Source organism: Heptranchias perlo, chromosome 22, assembly GCF_035084215.1.
Source record: "Heptranchias perlo isolate sHepPer1 chromosome 22, sHepPer1.hap1, whole genome shotgun sequence".
NCBI classification, from domain to species: Eukaryota; Metazoa; Chordata; class Chondrichthyes; order Hexanchiformes; family Hexanchidae; genus Heptranchias; species Heptranchias perlo.
The window spans coordinates 7,175,768-7,192,338 of record NC_090346.1 but is presented as its reverse complement, the minus strand read 5'-3'; the positions used below and the strand labels follow the sequence as shown (position 1 = coordinate 7,192,338).

Genomic DNA, 16,571 nt, shown 5'->3' with positions numbered 1-16,571 from the left:
CGACACCTTCCATCACTTTGCTGATGATTGAGAGTAGACTGATGGGGCGGTAATTGGCCGGATTGGATTTGTCCTGCTTTTTGTGGACAGGACATACCTGGGCAATTGAGAGGTATGACCAGTTAATCTATTTTAGGGGTGTTGGTTGAGGGATAAATGTTGGCCTGGCCAGGAGAGCTCCCTGTACTCTTCAAATAGTTGCCATGGGACCTTGGTTTAATGTCTTATTCAAAAGATGGCACCATCAACAATGCAGCACTCCCTCAATACTGTGCTGAAGTGTCAGCCTAGATTATATGCTTAAATTGTGGAATGGGACTTAAACCCACAACTTTCTGACTCAGATGTGAGTGAGCTACCATGAGCCGAGCTACCATGAGCCAAGCTGCCACTTCGAAGATGGGGAAAGGGTAATAATAAAATATTTTAAAATATAAAGAAGAACTATAGCCACTGACGAGGACAAAGTTTATTGTGGTTATTTATGGCTGGGATGAAATTCTCGTATGAGTGGAGCCACCCATGAGGACATGCTTACGACATGTGAAAATAAAATTGTTTTGAACCAGAGCTTTGAAGTTCTACTCCAACAAAATTAAGTGTGCTCACCCCCCCCCCCCACAACCCCACCCTGCCCCGCCCCAGAATGGCAGTTGGTGGCAGGGGAGCGGGCAGGAAATTGGACATGAATTTAGATTTGAGGTTAGGATCAGATCAGCCATGATATTATTAAATGGCGGAGTAGGCTCGAAGGGCTGATTGGCCTACTCCTGCTCCTATTTCTTATGTTCTTATGACCTTGGAACTGTAGCCTGGTATGAATCAGTACCTTCAGGAAAAATGGAGAGAAAATAAAACCAAGCTTGAAGAGTTCTCCTCAAACAGGGGATTCTAACCTCCTTCCCCATTTTGCTAGCAGCAAAATGTGCCAGTTTCCAAAAGTCAGCATTTTAGCAGAATGCTTATGAGTTTCAGAAATATTTTCCCTCAAATCCCTGGTGTTGTTAGGAATGTCTGTCTTCTATTGAGTTCGCATTTGGCAATATGAAGAACACACAGTTCTGACTGCTTTCAGTGGTCTGGTTAGGAACAGTAGTGTTGGAAGCTACTGATCTGCCACGGTTTCACGTTAAATAGCAGTGGAGTGGAGGCTTAATTTTGTTTTATTTGTCTGAGGGTGTGGGCAGTGCTGGCAAGGCATGGTGGTGGACTCCCTTTATGAGCTGCTGCAATCCTTGTGGCAGTGATGCTTCTATGATTATGTTAAGTAGGAAATCACGGACCGTAACTCAATGATGATGAAGGTGTATTGATATATGTCCAAGTCAAGGTGGTGTGTGACTTCAAGGAGAACTAGGAGGTGGTGATCCCATAACATTGCTGCTCATGCCTTTCTTAGTGCCGAGATCGCAGGGCTGGAAGGTGATGTTGAAGTAAGATTGGTGAGTAGTTGCAGTGCATCCTATAGATGGTGTATACTGCAGCCACAGTTAAGGGTATCCATCAAGGTGAAATGTATGTTTACATATTGAAAGTGCTATCATCAGTGAAGGGAAATATATTAATATGCTGGTGTGATATTCTGTTTGTTTTAGAATCATTGTCAGAAAAATTGCATATTATACATAGACGATGATCCAGTCATACCCCATCGTTAAGACTTGGACTTAATTGGTGGATGGGATTAATTCCCTTTAATTTTTCCTAAAATAAAATGATCTTTTCCTCAAGCAGACAACCATCATATGCGAGCTTTCACAATGAATGCTGGCAGGCTGTTTGCCCAAGGGAGCCTGATCTTGTATGTGCTATTCCAGCAGCAGTCAATGGATAGTGATTAGGAATGGGAACCCTGGCCAATTTTTTTTTCCCTCCCGAGTAAACTCCACACAAGGCAACAGCAGTATAATTCGAAGCTCATCTCTGCTATTCTGGATAGCAACAGTCTTGACTTAAGTGTAATCTTTGAGTTTTTTTTAAGGGCCTCAAGTACATGTATGTAATTGTGAATGTTCCTACTTATCATTATCAGCAATTTCAATGTTCCACAAAGCCTGTGTCTGCTCAGTGATGGAATATTGTAGCCCAATTTGGCAGAGATCGTGAAAACCTTCTTGGACTCAATAAAGCCAGCTAGACCAGTGGACTGGATTCTTCACCAAATTCTATTCTACATTGGAGACAGATGTGGAGGAGTGATGCCAACCATAACATTATACGCAAAGCAAGTCTAAAGTTTATCTCCGATCTCAATAGTTACATCAGGGACAAAGATTTGTGCATCACACCTGCCCATGCCTTCTCCCAGACAATGGAACTCTTATTAACTCTACATCTGAGTCTCTGTATATAAGGGGCAATCAATTGCTGAACCAGGGTTGCATTAAAACCATGGAAAATTTGCCCATTGAGGCCATAGTTTCGACAACTTTTTCTGTGCAACTACCAGGGTCAAATCTATGACATCTGTGCTTGTAACTTTGGCCACCCAGTATACAAAATAAACTAAAGCTTAATTTTAAAAAGTTAGTTTCAAATGGTAGTATTTATCCTCGAGTTTTAAAACCCAGTTTTAAAAAAAATCTGTAAACATTGTTGGTGTCGTTTACAACCCTGATATAACCCTGTAAACTCTCAGCCCTTTTCCTGTCACATGTTGCTCAATTCTTATCATCCTAATCACATCACTAACCCTGTGGACTGACCAAGAATTAAGTTTCAATTTTTTTTCCTCCCTCATTGAGACTAGGGATCTTGGTGCTGGGAATGGAACTTTGTATTTCAGCCCCCAGAGTCATTACCAGCACTGGGCACTGCCAAGCCAGGCCGAGCTCCCTTTACTCTGCCCCAATGATGTGATTTGGTGCCTAAGCCAGACATACACACCAGAATAGCACCCCATGCCCCCAGTGCAATATTTCTTCCATTTCTTACACCAACCATCTTGTGGCCTCTCTGAGTGAGGCTGCCAATTAATGCCAAATTAAATATTTATTTTCACTGCAATAAATTGCTGTAGGGTGGTGACCAATAGAATAAGTAGAGAATATCACACAGGAATATGGAGGACCAGAAAGTACCACTGAAGTGCATCTCAGATTCAAAAATACTCCCATCTCAATGAGTATCTCAGTAGACTAACTAGACAGTATTACACAATATTAAGAGGGTATAATCTTTGCAACAGACTAAATATGCCTTGTAACATCACTGCATGACACTGTAGAATACTTCATCTCCACAGTACTGTGCTACAGCAATGTGGTTTATTCTTAATTGCCCTCTGAAATGGCCTAGCAAGCCACTCAGTTGTAAAATCTCGCTACAAAAAGTCATAAGAATAAAACCGGACAGACCACCCGGCATCGGACCACAAGACACCGGACACGACAACGGCAAAACACCAAGCCCAGTCGACCCTGCAAGGTCCTCCTTACTAACATCTGGGGACTTGTGCCAAAATTGGGAGAGCTGTCCCACAGACTAGTCAAGCAACAGCCTGATATAGCCATACTCACAGAATCATACCTTTCAGCCAACGTCCCAGACTCTTCCATCACCATCCCTGGGTATGTCCTGTCCCACCGGCAGGACAGACCCACCAGAGGTGGCGGTACAGTGATATACAGTCAGGAGGGAGTGGCCCTGGGAGTCCTCAACATTGACTCTGGACCCCATGAAATCTCATGGCATCAGGTCAAACATGGGCAAGGAAACCTCCTGCTGATTACCACCTACCGTCCTCCCTCAGCTGATGAATCAGTCCTCCTCCATGTTGAGCACCACTTGGAGGAAGCACTGAGGGTAGCAAGGGCACAGAATGTACTCTGGGTGGGGGACTTCAATGTCCATCACCAAGAGTGGCTCGGTAGCACCACCACTGACCGAGCTGGCCGAGTCCTGAAGGACATAGCTGCTAGACTGGGCCTGCGGCAGTGGTGAGCGAACCAACACGAGGAAAAAACTTACTTGACCTGGTCCTCACCAATCTACCTGTCGCAAATGCATCTGTCCATGACAGTATTGGTAAGAGTGACCACCGCACAGTCCTCGTGGCGATGAAGTCCTGTCTTCGCACTGAGTACACCATCCAACGTGTTGTGTGGCACTACCACCGTGCTAAATGGGATAGATTCAGAACAGATCTGGCAGCTCAAAACTGGGCATCCATGAGGCGCTGTGGGCCATCAGCAGCAGCAGAATTGTATTCCAGCACAATCTGTAACCTCCTGGCCCGGCATATTCCTCACTCTACCATTACCAACAAGCCAGGGGATCAACCCTGGTTCAATGAGGAGTGCAGAAGAGCATGCCAGGAGCAGCACCAGGCGTACCTAAAAATGAGGTGCCAACCTGGTGAAGCTACAACTCAGGACTACATGCATGCTAAACAGCGGAAGCAACATGCTATAGACAGAGCTAAGCGATTCCACAACCAACGGATCAGATCAAAGCTCTGCAGTCCTGCCACATCCAGTCGTGAATGGTGGTGGACAATTAAACAACTAACGGGAGGAGGAGGCTCTGCAAACATCCCCATCCTCAATGATGGCGGAGTCCAGCACGTGAGTGCAAAAGACAAGGCTGAAGCGTTTGCAGCCATCTTCAGCCAGAGGTGCCGAGTGGATGATCCATCTCGGCCTCCTCCCGATATCCCCACCACCACGGAAGCCAGTCTTCGGCCAATTCGATTCACTCCACGTGATATCAAGAAATGGCTGAGTGCACTGGATACAGCAAAGGCTATGGGCCCCGACAGCATCCCGGCAGTAGTGCTGAAGACTTGTGCTCCAGAACTAGCTGCGCCTCCAGCCAAGCTGTTCCAGTACAGCTACAACACTGGCATCTACCCGACAATGTGGAAAATTGCCCAGGTATGTCCTGTCCACAAGAAGCAGGACAAATCCAATCCGGCCAATTACCGCCCCATCACTCTACTCTCAATCATCAGCAAAGTGATGGAAGGTGTCATCGACAGTGCTATCAAGCGGCATTCACTCACCAATAACCTGCTCACCGATGCTCAGTTTGGGTTCCGCCAGGACCACTCGGCTCCAGACCTCATTACAGCCTTGGTCCAAACATGGACAAAAGAGCTGAATTCCAGAGGTGAGGTGAGAGTGACTGCCCTTGACATCAAGGCAGCATTTGACCGAGTGTGGCACCAAGGAGCCCTAGTAAAATTGAAGTAAATGGGAATCAGGGGGAAAACTCTGCAGTGGCTGGAGTCATACCTTGCACAAAGGAAGATGGTAGTGGTTGTTGGAGGCCAATCATCTCAGCCCCAGGACATTGCTGCAGGAGTTCCTCAGGGCAGTGTCCTAGGCCCAACCATCTTCAGCTGCTTCATCAATGACCTTCCCTCCATCATAAGGTCAGAAATGGGGATGTTCGCTGATGACTGCAGTGTTCAGTTCCATTCGCAACCCCTCAAATAATGAAGCAGTCCGAGCCCGCATGCAGCAAGACCTGGACAACATCCAGGCTTGGGCTCATAAGTGGCAAGTAACATTTGCGCCAGACAAGTACCAGGCAATGACCATCTCCAACAAGAGAGAGTCTAAACACCTCCCCTTGACATTCAACGGCATTACCATCCCGAATCCCCCACCATCAACATCCTGGGGGTCACCATTGACCAGAAACTTAACTGGACCATCCATATAAATACTGTGGCTACGAGAGCAGGTCAGAGGCTGGGTATTCTGCGGCGAGTGACTCACCTCCTGACTCCCCAAAGCCTTTCCACCATCTACAAGGCACAAGTCAGGAGTGTGATGGAATACTCTCCACTTGCTTGGATGAGTGCAGCTCCAACAACACTCAAGAAGCTCAACACCATCCAAGATAAAGCAGCCTGCTTGATTGGCACCCCATCCACCACCCTAAACATTCACTCCCTTCACCACCGGCGCACTGTGGCTGCAGTGTGTACCATCCACAGGATGCACTGCAGCAACTCGCCAAGGCTTCTTCGACAGCACCTCCCAAACCCGCGACCTCTACCACCTAGAAGGATGAGCAGCAGGCACATGGGAACAACACCACCTGCACGTTCCCCTCCAAGTCACACACCATCCCGACTTGGAAATATATCGCCGTTCCTTCATCGTCGCTGGGTCAAAATCCTGGAACTCCCTTCCTAACAGCACTGTGGGAGAACCGTCACCACACGGACTCCAGCAGTTCAAGAAGGCGGCTCACCACCACCTTCTCAAGGGCAATTAGGGATGGGCAATAAATGCTGGCCTCGCCAGCGACGCCCACATCCCGTGAATGAATTTTTAAAAAAACTGTCTTTCAGGTGAGCTGTAAAACAAAACCTCGTCTGCTTGTTCAGGTGAACAGAGAAAATGTCCCACGGCAGTATTCAAAGAAGAGGGTCACAGGAATATATAGGTAGATTTCGTGACCATGCTGAGAATAGTAGGTTTTCTGAACACTGGACAAAACAGAGTGGGACTGTCTAAACTTTTTTCTGTCTTTGGACCACGTTAGTGAGTATCGTGGAGCCATGTGGGTCACGTATATTAAGAAAAGTATATTCAAAAGTTGAGTATATTCAAGACTGAGACTGATGGATATTTGGACACTAAGGGAATCAAGGGCTATTGGACTAAGGCGGGAAAGTGGAGTGAGGTAGATGATCAGCCATGATCTTGTTGAATGGCGGAGCAGGCTCAAGGGGCCACCCGGCCGACTCCTGCTCCTATTTCTTATGTTCTTAAAAGAAAGAACTTGCATTTATATAATGCCTTACACATCCTCGGCCCTTCACCACCAGTTAATTACTTGTGAAGTGTAGTCACTATTTTATAGGCAACCACAGCAGCCAATTTGTGCACAGCAAGGTCCCATAAACAGCAAATGAGATGAATGACAAATCAACCTGTTTCATTGGTTGAAGGATGAATGTTGGTAAGAATGCTGGGAGAACTCCCTGTTCTTCAAGTAACGCCATGAGATCTTTTCTTTTCCATTCACCTGAACAACTCTGACAATGCAGCACTCCCTGTGTATTGAAATGATTAGATTACATGTTCAAGTCATAGAATGGCAGTTGAACTTAACCTTCTGACTCACAAGACCGCTACCAAACTGATACTTTGAAGTTTTCCCATTAATTTACATATCTCTCAAGCTGTAAATACTAACATTTCTAGGTGTTCCACTTTAAAATTTATCCACCAATGAGTTAACAACAACAACAACTTGCGTTTATATAGCATCTTTAACATAGCAAAACGTCCCAAGGCGTTTCACAGGAGTGTTATCAAACAAAATTTGACACCGAGTCACATAAGGAGATATTAAGACAGGTGACCAAAAGCTTGGTCAAAGAGGTAGGTTTTAAGGAGCGTCTTAAAGGAGGTTAAAGAGGCAGAGCTTAGGGCCAAGTCAGCTGAAGGCACGGCCGCCAATGGTGGAACGAAGAAAATCGGGAATGCGTAAGAGGCCAGAATTGGAGGAGTGCAGAGATCTCGGAGGGTTGTTGGGCTGGAGGAGGTTGCAGAGATGAGGTGGGGTGAGGCCATGGATGGATTGGAAAACAAGGATGAGAATTTTTAAGTTGAGGTGTTGCCGGACAGGGAGCTAATGTATGTCAACGAGCACAGGGGTGATGGGTGAACGGGACTTAGTGCGAGTTAGGATACAGGCAGCAGAGTTTTAAATGAGCTCAAGTTTATGGAGGGTGCAAGGTGCTAACAGTGTTAAGAATAACTCTTTCCATACCTCCAACAGCCTAAAATTCAAACAGGGCAAACCAGTGAGTACAAAGTACAAGCTTAAACAGAACTGAAATAAGATTTGCAGGGTTTTAGGGCCACATATGTCTCAGGCCACAGTTTGGATACCCCTGAAATAGAGGGCTGCTGCATAACTACATAAAGGACCTTTGGTGAGCAAAATACAGGACCATAAACAGCTTTGTTGTCCTATGCAGTTCTCCTTTGGCTTAGATTGCAAAGCCTTGGGAAGATTGTGAATTGGTATTTAAATTATTTTTACAATCTACAAATGTAATAGGCCTTTCCCTTGTGCCTGTGTACATTTCACTCAGTATAGTTTTGCTGATGCATTGTGCACAATGTGTTTGAGGTCTACCTAAAAGCCCATAGGAGATCCATTAGTGCTGAGCCCAGAGGCTAAGAATGCCTTCTATCAGTAGGGGTGCAAGTGACAGATGTTCACCAGGAGCATATTCAGTAGTTGATGATTACTGATTGAATCGTAGAACTGCAAACCATATTGTAGTTTGCAGCCTCCACAGCCTGCTGAGCCAAACAGGTGCGGCTGAAGTGCTGGTAATAGTCAAGCGTGTATGAAGTAGAATATATATAGGTTAATGATTTCAGTTTCTCATGTTTGGTATTCCATACAGAAAATAACTCTTGTTTTTGAAAGGCACAATATTTACTGTAAATTTCAAATACTGTCTATTAAAGAAAATTCATGAAATGTACCATTGCTTCACATTAGCAGGTCACCCTATATAGTGGCCAAACTCCTTTTAATGTGCCTATCCAACCAAGCTAGCTTTTCATTTAAGCGTATAGACTGTCTCAGAATTCGAACTGTACAGCCACAGTCACTTGTATCAGACACGACACTTGCATGACGATTTGCTTTTTAAGGGAAGCTGAAACTGATCACAATTCTATCTACGTAAAAAGAGAAAAGGACTGTTAAATGTTGTTCCAAATAGTTAACATTGCACCAAGATAATGTTTTATATTTTTTATATATTCCTTTAAAAACATACATTCAGTATTTGTAAAATGAATGAATGAAATTGAGTTTGAATATTTGCCTAGCATGGCTTCAAGCTGAAATCAATTTGTAGTTAATTTTGCATCGTCCAGCTAGCCTGTCATTTTTTATTCTGATATGCTAACCTTTCCCTCTGCAGTAATAAATTCATTGCCTTGCTGCAAAGTGTAAATCTGTTTTTCACTTAATACTTTAAACTATTTTTTGAGTATTAAAAAACCAGTACATTGGTGCTGCAGTTCACTGTGCTTAGAATTGTAATCAGACAAAAATGGACTCCAAGCCAAAGATGGAGATATTAGGTAGCCTGATCAAAGAGGTAGGATTCAGGGAGGGTGTGAGAGGAAGGTGGAGGGGGCTTCAGGCTTCAGGATTCAGTTCTTCAACTGCTGCTTTTGGACTTCTGGCAGAACCACCACAGGCTGTCCCAGCGAGTTTGTCCTGTGAGCCGTACAGACCGTGATTGTCCCAGATCTGATCCTGAGTCTATGCTGAGTTAGGTAATCTCAGATTCTGACAGCAACTCCCAGAGGCGTGGAGAGGATCAGGCCAGGCTCAGCTACATGGTGTGATGCCCCCTACGAGTGAATAGTCTGCCGGCACTCCTTGTCAAGGCTTACATATGAGTAATGACTACTTGGGTGAGGGAGCAGAGGGAAACCAGAGCCTGTGATACTGTATCCCAGGAAGCAGTCAATATCTTCAGGGAGATGGGGAGAGAAAATTAGGGCAAATTTCTTTTTTTTTCAAATGGAGCATGAAAGTGACATGTGTCTACTCTGATCATTATAGCCCTTAAATTACTGAGTGATATCATACGAATATATAATATTCCTCGCAGCTGTTTTTAACAGGGACATTAGCCTATTTATTTTAAACTGGGTCATGCTTCCGTTAAAATGTGATACAGACATGCTAAGTGTGTCCAATAACAATAATTTCCAGGCTTGCTTAATTCCCTTTCTACCCCTTACAATCTGTTTATATGTGCTTGTGTATTAACAAAAAAAAAGATTTAGTCTCTAGAGATCCCTCCCACCCCTGAGAAAAGAGAAAAGTAACTCACAGAATGGCAGACTTGAAACTGTAACAGGGTGCACATACTTGTATGAAGTACACTATATATGTCACAGTTTCCTACCCAGGTGAATACAGTTTATTGTCTCTCATTAATCTTTTCCTGTGCTCTTTCCAGGAAAGTTGCAGGAAGTGTCAGGTGTTGTGGAAGGACCATGCTGGACTGTCGTGTGATCAGGTGGTTGAGAAAGATGAAATCAAGTTCAGAACCTCATTGTAAGTAGCTGTTGGTGTGGCCTGTCCAATAAAAGGCTGAATATTGTGGTGGTGACATCATATTAATTGAATATTTTGTTTTATTCCATGGGGTGACATCATAGAAGTGGGAATCGATCGTAAATTTGCTTTTTCTTTAGCAAATTTTCAATTTTGAAATGTGAATTTCTGATATGATAAGGGTCCTTTTTAAAAGTCATCAAATTGAAGTTGAGAGTGCACACAATCCAGAAAAGGAGACTGAGAGAGAGAGAAAGTGGGTGAGAGGGGAAGGAGAAAAGAGGCAGAAGGAAAGGAGTGAGGGACTCACAGAAGGGGAAAGAGGAGAGAGAGAGAGAGAGAGAGGCACAGGAAATGGTGGAAAGAGCCATATAAAAGGACATTTACCTGAGGAAGGAGGAAGCCTCTGAAAGCTTGTGAATTTAAAATAAAATTGCTGGACTATAACTTGGTGTTGTAAAATTGTTTACAATTGTCAACCCCAGTCCATCACCGGCATCTCCACACCATATAAAAGGGACAGAGGAGAGAAAGTGAAGAGAGAGAAAGGAATGAGAAGAGGTACATGGGAAAGGGTGAGAGAGGGGGTGATACTCATGTATAGAAGGAGGTGAGAGGTTGAAGACGAGTAGAGAGAGACAGAAGGGATGGTTGAGAAAGACACAGAAGGGACAGAGTTCAAAATTTGCAGTACCTGTATCCTTTGTCACATGGGCGTGAGAGGCGAGATCGTTTTGGTGGAATTGGTTATATAAATATGTGCAAACTTGAAAAATGAAATATATTTTAGCTCCAAATATTTTTGATTATTGCCACTCCTCCTGAAAGCATTGCTGAATGCAGAGGTACGCTTATAAGGGCAACAGCTGATTTCTGGTACCTTGTCAAAGATATAGATTATTCAACCGCAGGGGCATCATAGCCAAGCCTAATCTTGTCTTTACCCAATGCCAACACACAAGCACTTTCCTGGAGGAGACACTATAGGATGATTTTCTTCCCCCTCCCTCAGAGCTGAGGAACACTGAGGCCAACTGTATTGATTCACCTGCCATCCTGGCTAAGTTCTGTACAGATCTGTTATTTAATCGGAGGCATTCCTCTCCTGTAAGCCTCTTCTCCATGCTAGAATTTGCACTTTCTAACTGAGCTGGAAGATAGAGGGGTGAGGTGTAAAGAATGAGGGCTGATCTAATCTATTTAAATTGATAAAAGAATTTGATAGGGTCGCTAAAGAAAATCTATTTCCTCTGGTCGGGGAGTCCAGAACAAGAATCTTAAAATTGGAGCCAGGCTGTTCAGGAGTGAAATCAGGAAGCACTTCTTCACACACAGGGTAGTGAAAATCTGGAACTCTCCCAAAAGGCACTGGGACAATTGAAACTTTCAAGACTGAAATCAATAGTTTTTGTGAGGTAATGGTATCAAGGGATATGGGTCAAAGGCGGGTAAATGGAGTTGAGGTACAGATCAACCATGATATAATTGAATGGCGGAACAGGCTCGAACAGCTGAATGGCCTACTCCTGTTCCTATGAGTTTTCAGTGGGCACATTTCTATTGGGAGATACCTGGTTCTGAGAATGGATAAATATGCAACACTGGGCAGCTGGTGCATGTAATCATAAACCATTGGCTTCTCAGATAGAGTTTGAATCATTGCTCTGCTTATCCTCATTTGAGCAATATTCCCTGTTCAGTCACTTACTATAAGTCTGACACCAGGCAATGCAAAATTGATTTAATAGCATAAACATCAGAAGCTAGTTCGCAGACATTGGGCACCTACTTAAAATAGTAGCATAGAAAGACTTGCATTTATATAGTGCCTTTCACAACCACAGGACATCCCAAAGCACTTTACAGCCAAATAAGTACTTGTGAAGTGTAGTCACTGTTGTAATGTAGGAAAAGTGGCAGCCAATTTGCACACAGCAAGATCCCACAAACATAAACGTGATGACCAGAAATCTTTTTTTTTTGGTGATGTTGTTTGAGGGATAAATATTGGCCAGAGTGCCGGGGAGAACGCCCCTGCTCTAGTGCCATGTGATCGTCTACATCCACCTGAGAGGTCCGAAAGATGGCACCTCTGACAGTGCAGCACTCCCTCAATACTGCACTGGACTGTCAGCCTAGATTTTGTGATTACATCTCTGGAGTGGGGCAAACCCTTCTGACTCAGAGGCAAGAGAGCAGCTAAAGAGTAATCTGAAGTGCAAACACCTCTTGGGGTGGTGTACATGTCTGGTTCTTCCCTTATGTTTTCCTCTCTGCCATGCACCAATAATACCTGCATTAAAGAAACATGACCTTGTCACCTTTAGGCTAAAGAGGGAAAAAACTAAAGTGGCAGCAATGCGATCAAAAGGAAAGAGAAAATGTTTTTTTTTAAAAAAGAGAGCCATTGATCCCCACCTTGTTATGCATTCCTAGCACAATTCATTGTTCAGGCTTTCACAGCAGGGTCTCACCCTTCATGTGAATCTATAGACCCTGCCATTGGCCATTCAGGCGGCAAACAACAACTTGTATTTATATAGTACCTTTAATGTAGTAAAACATCCCAAGGTGCTTTACGGGCGTAATCAGATAAAAATTGACACCGAGCAAAAGAAGGAGACATTAGGACTATGCTACTATTTTAAGTAGATGCCCATTGTCTGCGAACTAGCTTCTGATGTTTATGCTATTAAATCAATTTTGTTAAATAGGTAGGTTTTAAGGAGTGTCTTAAAGGAAGAGAGAGAGGCGGAGAGGTTTAAGGAGGAGATTCCAGAGCTTAGGGCCTAGACAGCTGAAGACATAGCCACTAACGGTGGGGTAAATGAACTGGGGGGGACACAAACCCAGAGCTGGAGGAACGCAGAGTTCTCGGAGGGCTGTAGGGCTGGAGGAGGTTAGAGATAGGGAGAGCGAGGACATGGAAGGATTTGAACACGAGGATGAGAGCTGTTGGTGGACCTTGAGCCAATGTAGGTCAGCGAGCACAGGGATGATGGGTGAACGGGACTTGATATGAGTTAGGATATGGGCAGCAGAGTTTTAGATGAGTTTAAGTTCATGGAGGGTAGAAGATGGGAGGCTAGCCACGAAAGCATTAGAATAGTCGAGTCTAGAAGTGACAAAAGCATGGATGATGGTTGCAGCAGCTCATAGAATCATAGAAAGTTACGGCACAGAAGGAAGCCATTCAACCTGTCGTTTTCGTGTCAGCCAAGAAAGAGCTATCCAGCTTAATCCCACTTTCCAGCACTTGGTCCATAGCCCTGTAGGTTACAGCACTTCAAGTGCACATCCAAGTACTTTTTAAATGAGTTGAGGGTTTCTGCCTCTACCACCCTTTCAGGCAGTGAGTTCCAGACTCCCACCACCCTCAGGGTAAAAAAAATTCTCTTCAGCTCCCCTCTAATCTTTCTACCAATTACTTTAAATCTACGCCCCCTGGTCACTGACCCCACCCCACCCCGCTAAGGGAAATAGGTCCTCCCTATCCATTCTATCTCGTCCAGTCATAATTTTATATACCTTAGTTAAATCTCCCTTGTTCCAAAGAAAACAACCCCAGCCAATCCAATCTTTTCTCATAGCTAAAATTCTCCAGCCCTGGCAACATCCTCGTGAATCTCCTCTGTGCCCTCTCTAGTGCAGTCACATCTTTCCTGTAATGTGGTGACCAGAACTGTACACAGTACTCAAGCTGTGGCCTAACCAATGCTTTATACAGTTCTAGCATAACCTCCCTGCTATTATATTCTATGCCTCGGTTAATAAAGGAAAGTATCCCGTATGCCTTCTTAACCACGTTACCTACCTGTCCTGCTACCTTCAGACATGCACTTCAAGGTCCATTTGTTCCTCTACACCTCTCAGTATCTTCCCATTTATTGTGTACTCCCTTGCCTTGTTTGCCCGCCCCAAATGCATTACCTCACACTTCTCTGGATTGAATTCCATTTACCACTTTTCTGCACACCTGACCAGTCCATTGATATCTTCCTGCAGTCTATAGCTCTCCTTCTCACTATCAACCACACGGCCAATTTTTGTATCATCTGCAAACTTCTTGATCAAGCCCCCCGCATTCAAGTACAAATCATTAATATGTACCTAAAAAAGCAAGGAATTAGTACTGAGCCTTACGGAACCCCACTGGAAACAGCCTTCCAGTCACAAAAACACCCATCAACTTTGCTTCCTGCCACTGAGCCAATTTTGGATCCAACTAGCCACTTTCCCTGAGGTCCCATGGGCTTTTGCTTTTTTGGCCAACCTGCCATGTGTGACCTTGTCAAAAGCCTTGCTAAAATCCACGTACACTACATCAAACACGTTACTCTCATCAACCCTCCTTGTGACCTCCTCAAAAAAATTCAGTCAAGTTAGTCAGACACGATCGTCCCTTAACAAATCTATGCTGACTGTCCTTGATTAACCTGTGCCTTTCTAAATTACAATTTATGCTGTCCCTCAGAATCGATTCCAATAATTTACCCAACACCAAGGTTAGACTGGCCTATAATTACTTGATCTATCTCTTTCTCCCTTTTTAAACAACGGTACAACGTTAGCAGTCCTCCAATCCTCTGGCACCCCACCTGTAGCCAGGGAGGATCGGAAAGTGATGGTCAGAGCCTCAGCTATTTCCTCCCTTGCTTCTCTTAACAGCATGGGATACATTTCATCTGGGCCTGGCGATTTATCTACTTTCAAAGATGCTAAACCCCTTAATACTTCCTTTCTCACTATGCTTATCCCATCCAATATTTCACACTTCTCCTCCTTAACTACAGTCTCTGCATTGTCCCCCTCTTTTATGAAGACAGACGCAAGGTATTCATTAATAACCATACCCACATCTTCCGCATCCACAAATAGGTTATCTTTTTGGTCTCTAATAGGCCCAACTCTTTCCTTAGTTATCTTCTTGCTCTTCATGTATTTATAAAATATTTTTGGGTTTTCCTTAATTTTAATTGCCAGTATTTTTACATGCCCTCTCTTTGCTTTCCTAATTTCCTTTTTAATTTCACCCCTGCACTTTCTATACTCCTCTAGGTTTTCTGCAGTATTGAGCTCTCGGTATCTGACATAAGCTTCCCTTTTTTTGCCTTATCTTACCCTGTATGCTCCTTGTCATCCGGGGACTCTAGATTTAGCAATCCCACCCTTTTTCTTTGTGGGCTGAGGTAGGAGTGGAGACAGACAACGTTACTGAGGTGGAAGTAGGCGTTCTTTGTGATGGAGAAAATATGGGGTCGGAAGCTCAGCTCGGGGTCAAATAGTACGCTGAGGTTGCGAACAGTCTGGTTCAGCCTGAGACAGTGGCCAAGGAGAGGGATGGAATCGGTGGCTAGGGAGCGGAGTTTTTGGCAAGGGCTGAAGACAATGGCTTCGGTCTTCCCAATTGTAGAAAATTTCAGCTCCTCCATGACTGGATGTTGGACAGTCTGACAACATTAAGACAGTGGAGTAAATGTATGTGATTGAGACAACGATTAGGTGCCCAATTTAGATGTCGAATGTCCAAAATCAGTGTTTCAGTATAACGCAGCTGTGTACAGACGAAAGTTTTTTTTAAAAAAAGCTCAAGCCAGGAAAGAAATTAATCATCAGGGTTTGAAATTTCCACATGCCCTGCTCAACATTTCCTGTTTGTGCTGTACCGTGTATCCCAAAGGGGTTGATTATTGCAGAAAGCCTTTTATTCTGTTTAAAATTTCCATTTTTAGTCATTCTCATCCCTCCTTTTTTTAAAAATGTACCTGATAACTATCAATGGTAACAGCCAGCTGATTGCAAAGTTTAAAAGTAAAATTTCCTCTTTTTTGTTCCCCTTTCTCTCCTGACAATTCATATTGAGCCCTTTGGTACCTTGCCCAAATCGGTGTCCTTCATGCTTCACCCTTCACAATGAACATCAGTCTATTCAGCTATAGCAGGGGAGCAGTGCAGCCATGTCCTCCCCTCGCACCGCCAGCCCCCACCCCCCCCCCCGCCCCTCGCCCCCTCCCTTGTGCCCTCATCTAATGGCCACATACTTGCATTTTCCAGCGGTTATTGGATCACAATCAGAAGCATCTACCCTCGACCAGCTTACTCAGTCCCGACCAGCAATTAAATCTGGACCTTCTTGGTTTGTCGATCTCAGTTCCACAGTGGCATTGCAGTTACCAACTGAGCCATCAGAGAGACAAAACATTGTGTTTTAATTGGATGGACCCTTATTTTAATAAAGAGGTTACATGTTGATGAGCATTGAATTGCCAAAAACATTCTGTGTGGGATCAGACCACTCAGCTGTGTGCACGTTTGATATCAGATCAGCATCAATAGAAACCTGGGCATGCTCATTATCTCCAAGTTCTTTTTTAAGTAAGGAAACTAGACTTAATGTTTTGATTGTGCCCACACTTTCAAAGAGCAGCTATACTGAAAGATAATTATCACTTTCAACACACACCCAAAGGCTCAAGTTATGGTTGCCAAGAAACTTAAAATGGTTG

General features: G+C 44.1%; 1 protein-coding gene across 3 annotated transcripts in view; it reads left to right on the top strand.

Moving 5' to 3' along the window:
* Positions 1–16,571, top strand: part of rnf216 (ring finger protein 216) — a 192,235-nt gene that overhangs the window by 143,092 nt on the left and 32,572 nt on the right. For all 3 annotated transcript variants that reach the window (XM_068002882.1, XM_068002879.1, XM_068002880.1), the window contains one exon: positions 9,968–10,065. In XM_068002882.1, the coding sequence (XP_067858983.1) occupies positions 9,968–10,065 (98 nt within the window). The remainder of the gene's footprint in view (positions 1–9,967; positions 10,066–16,571) is intronic.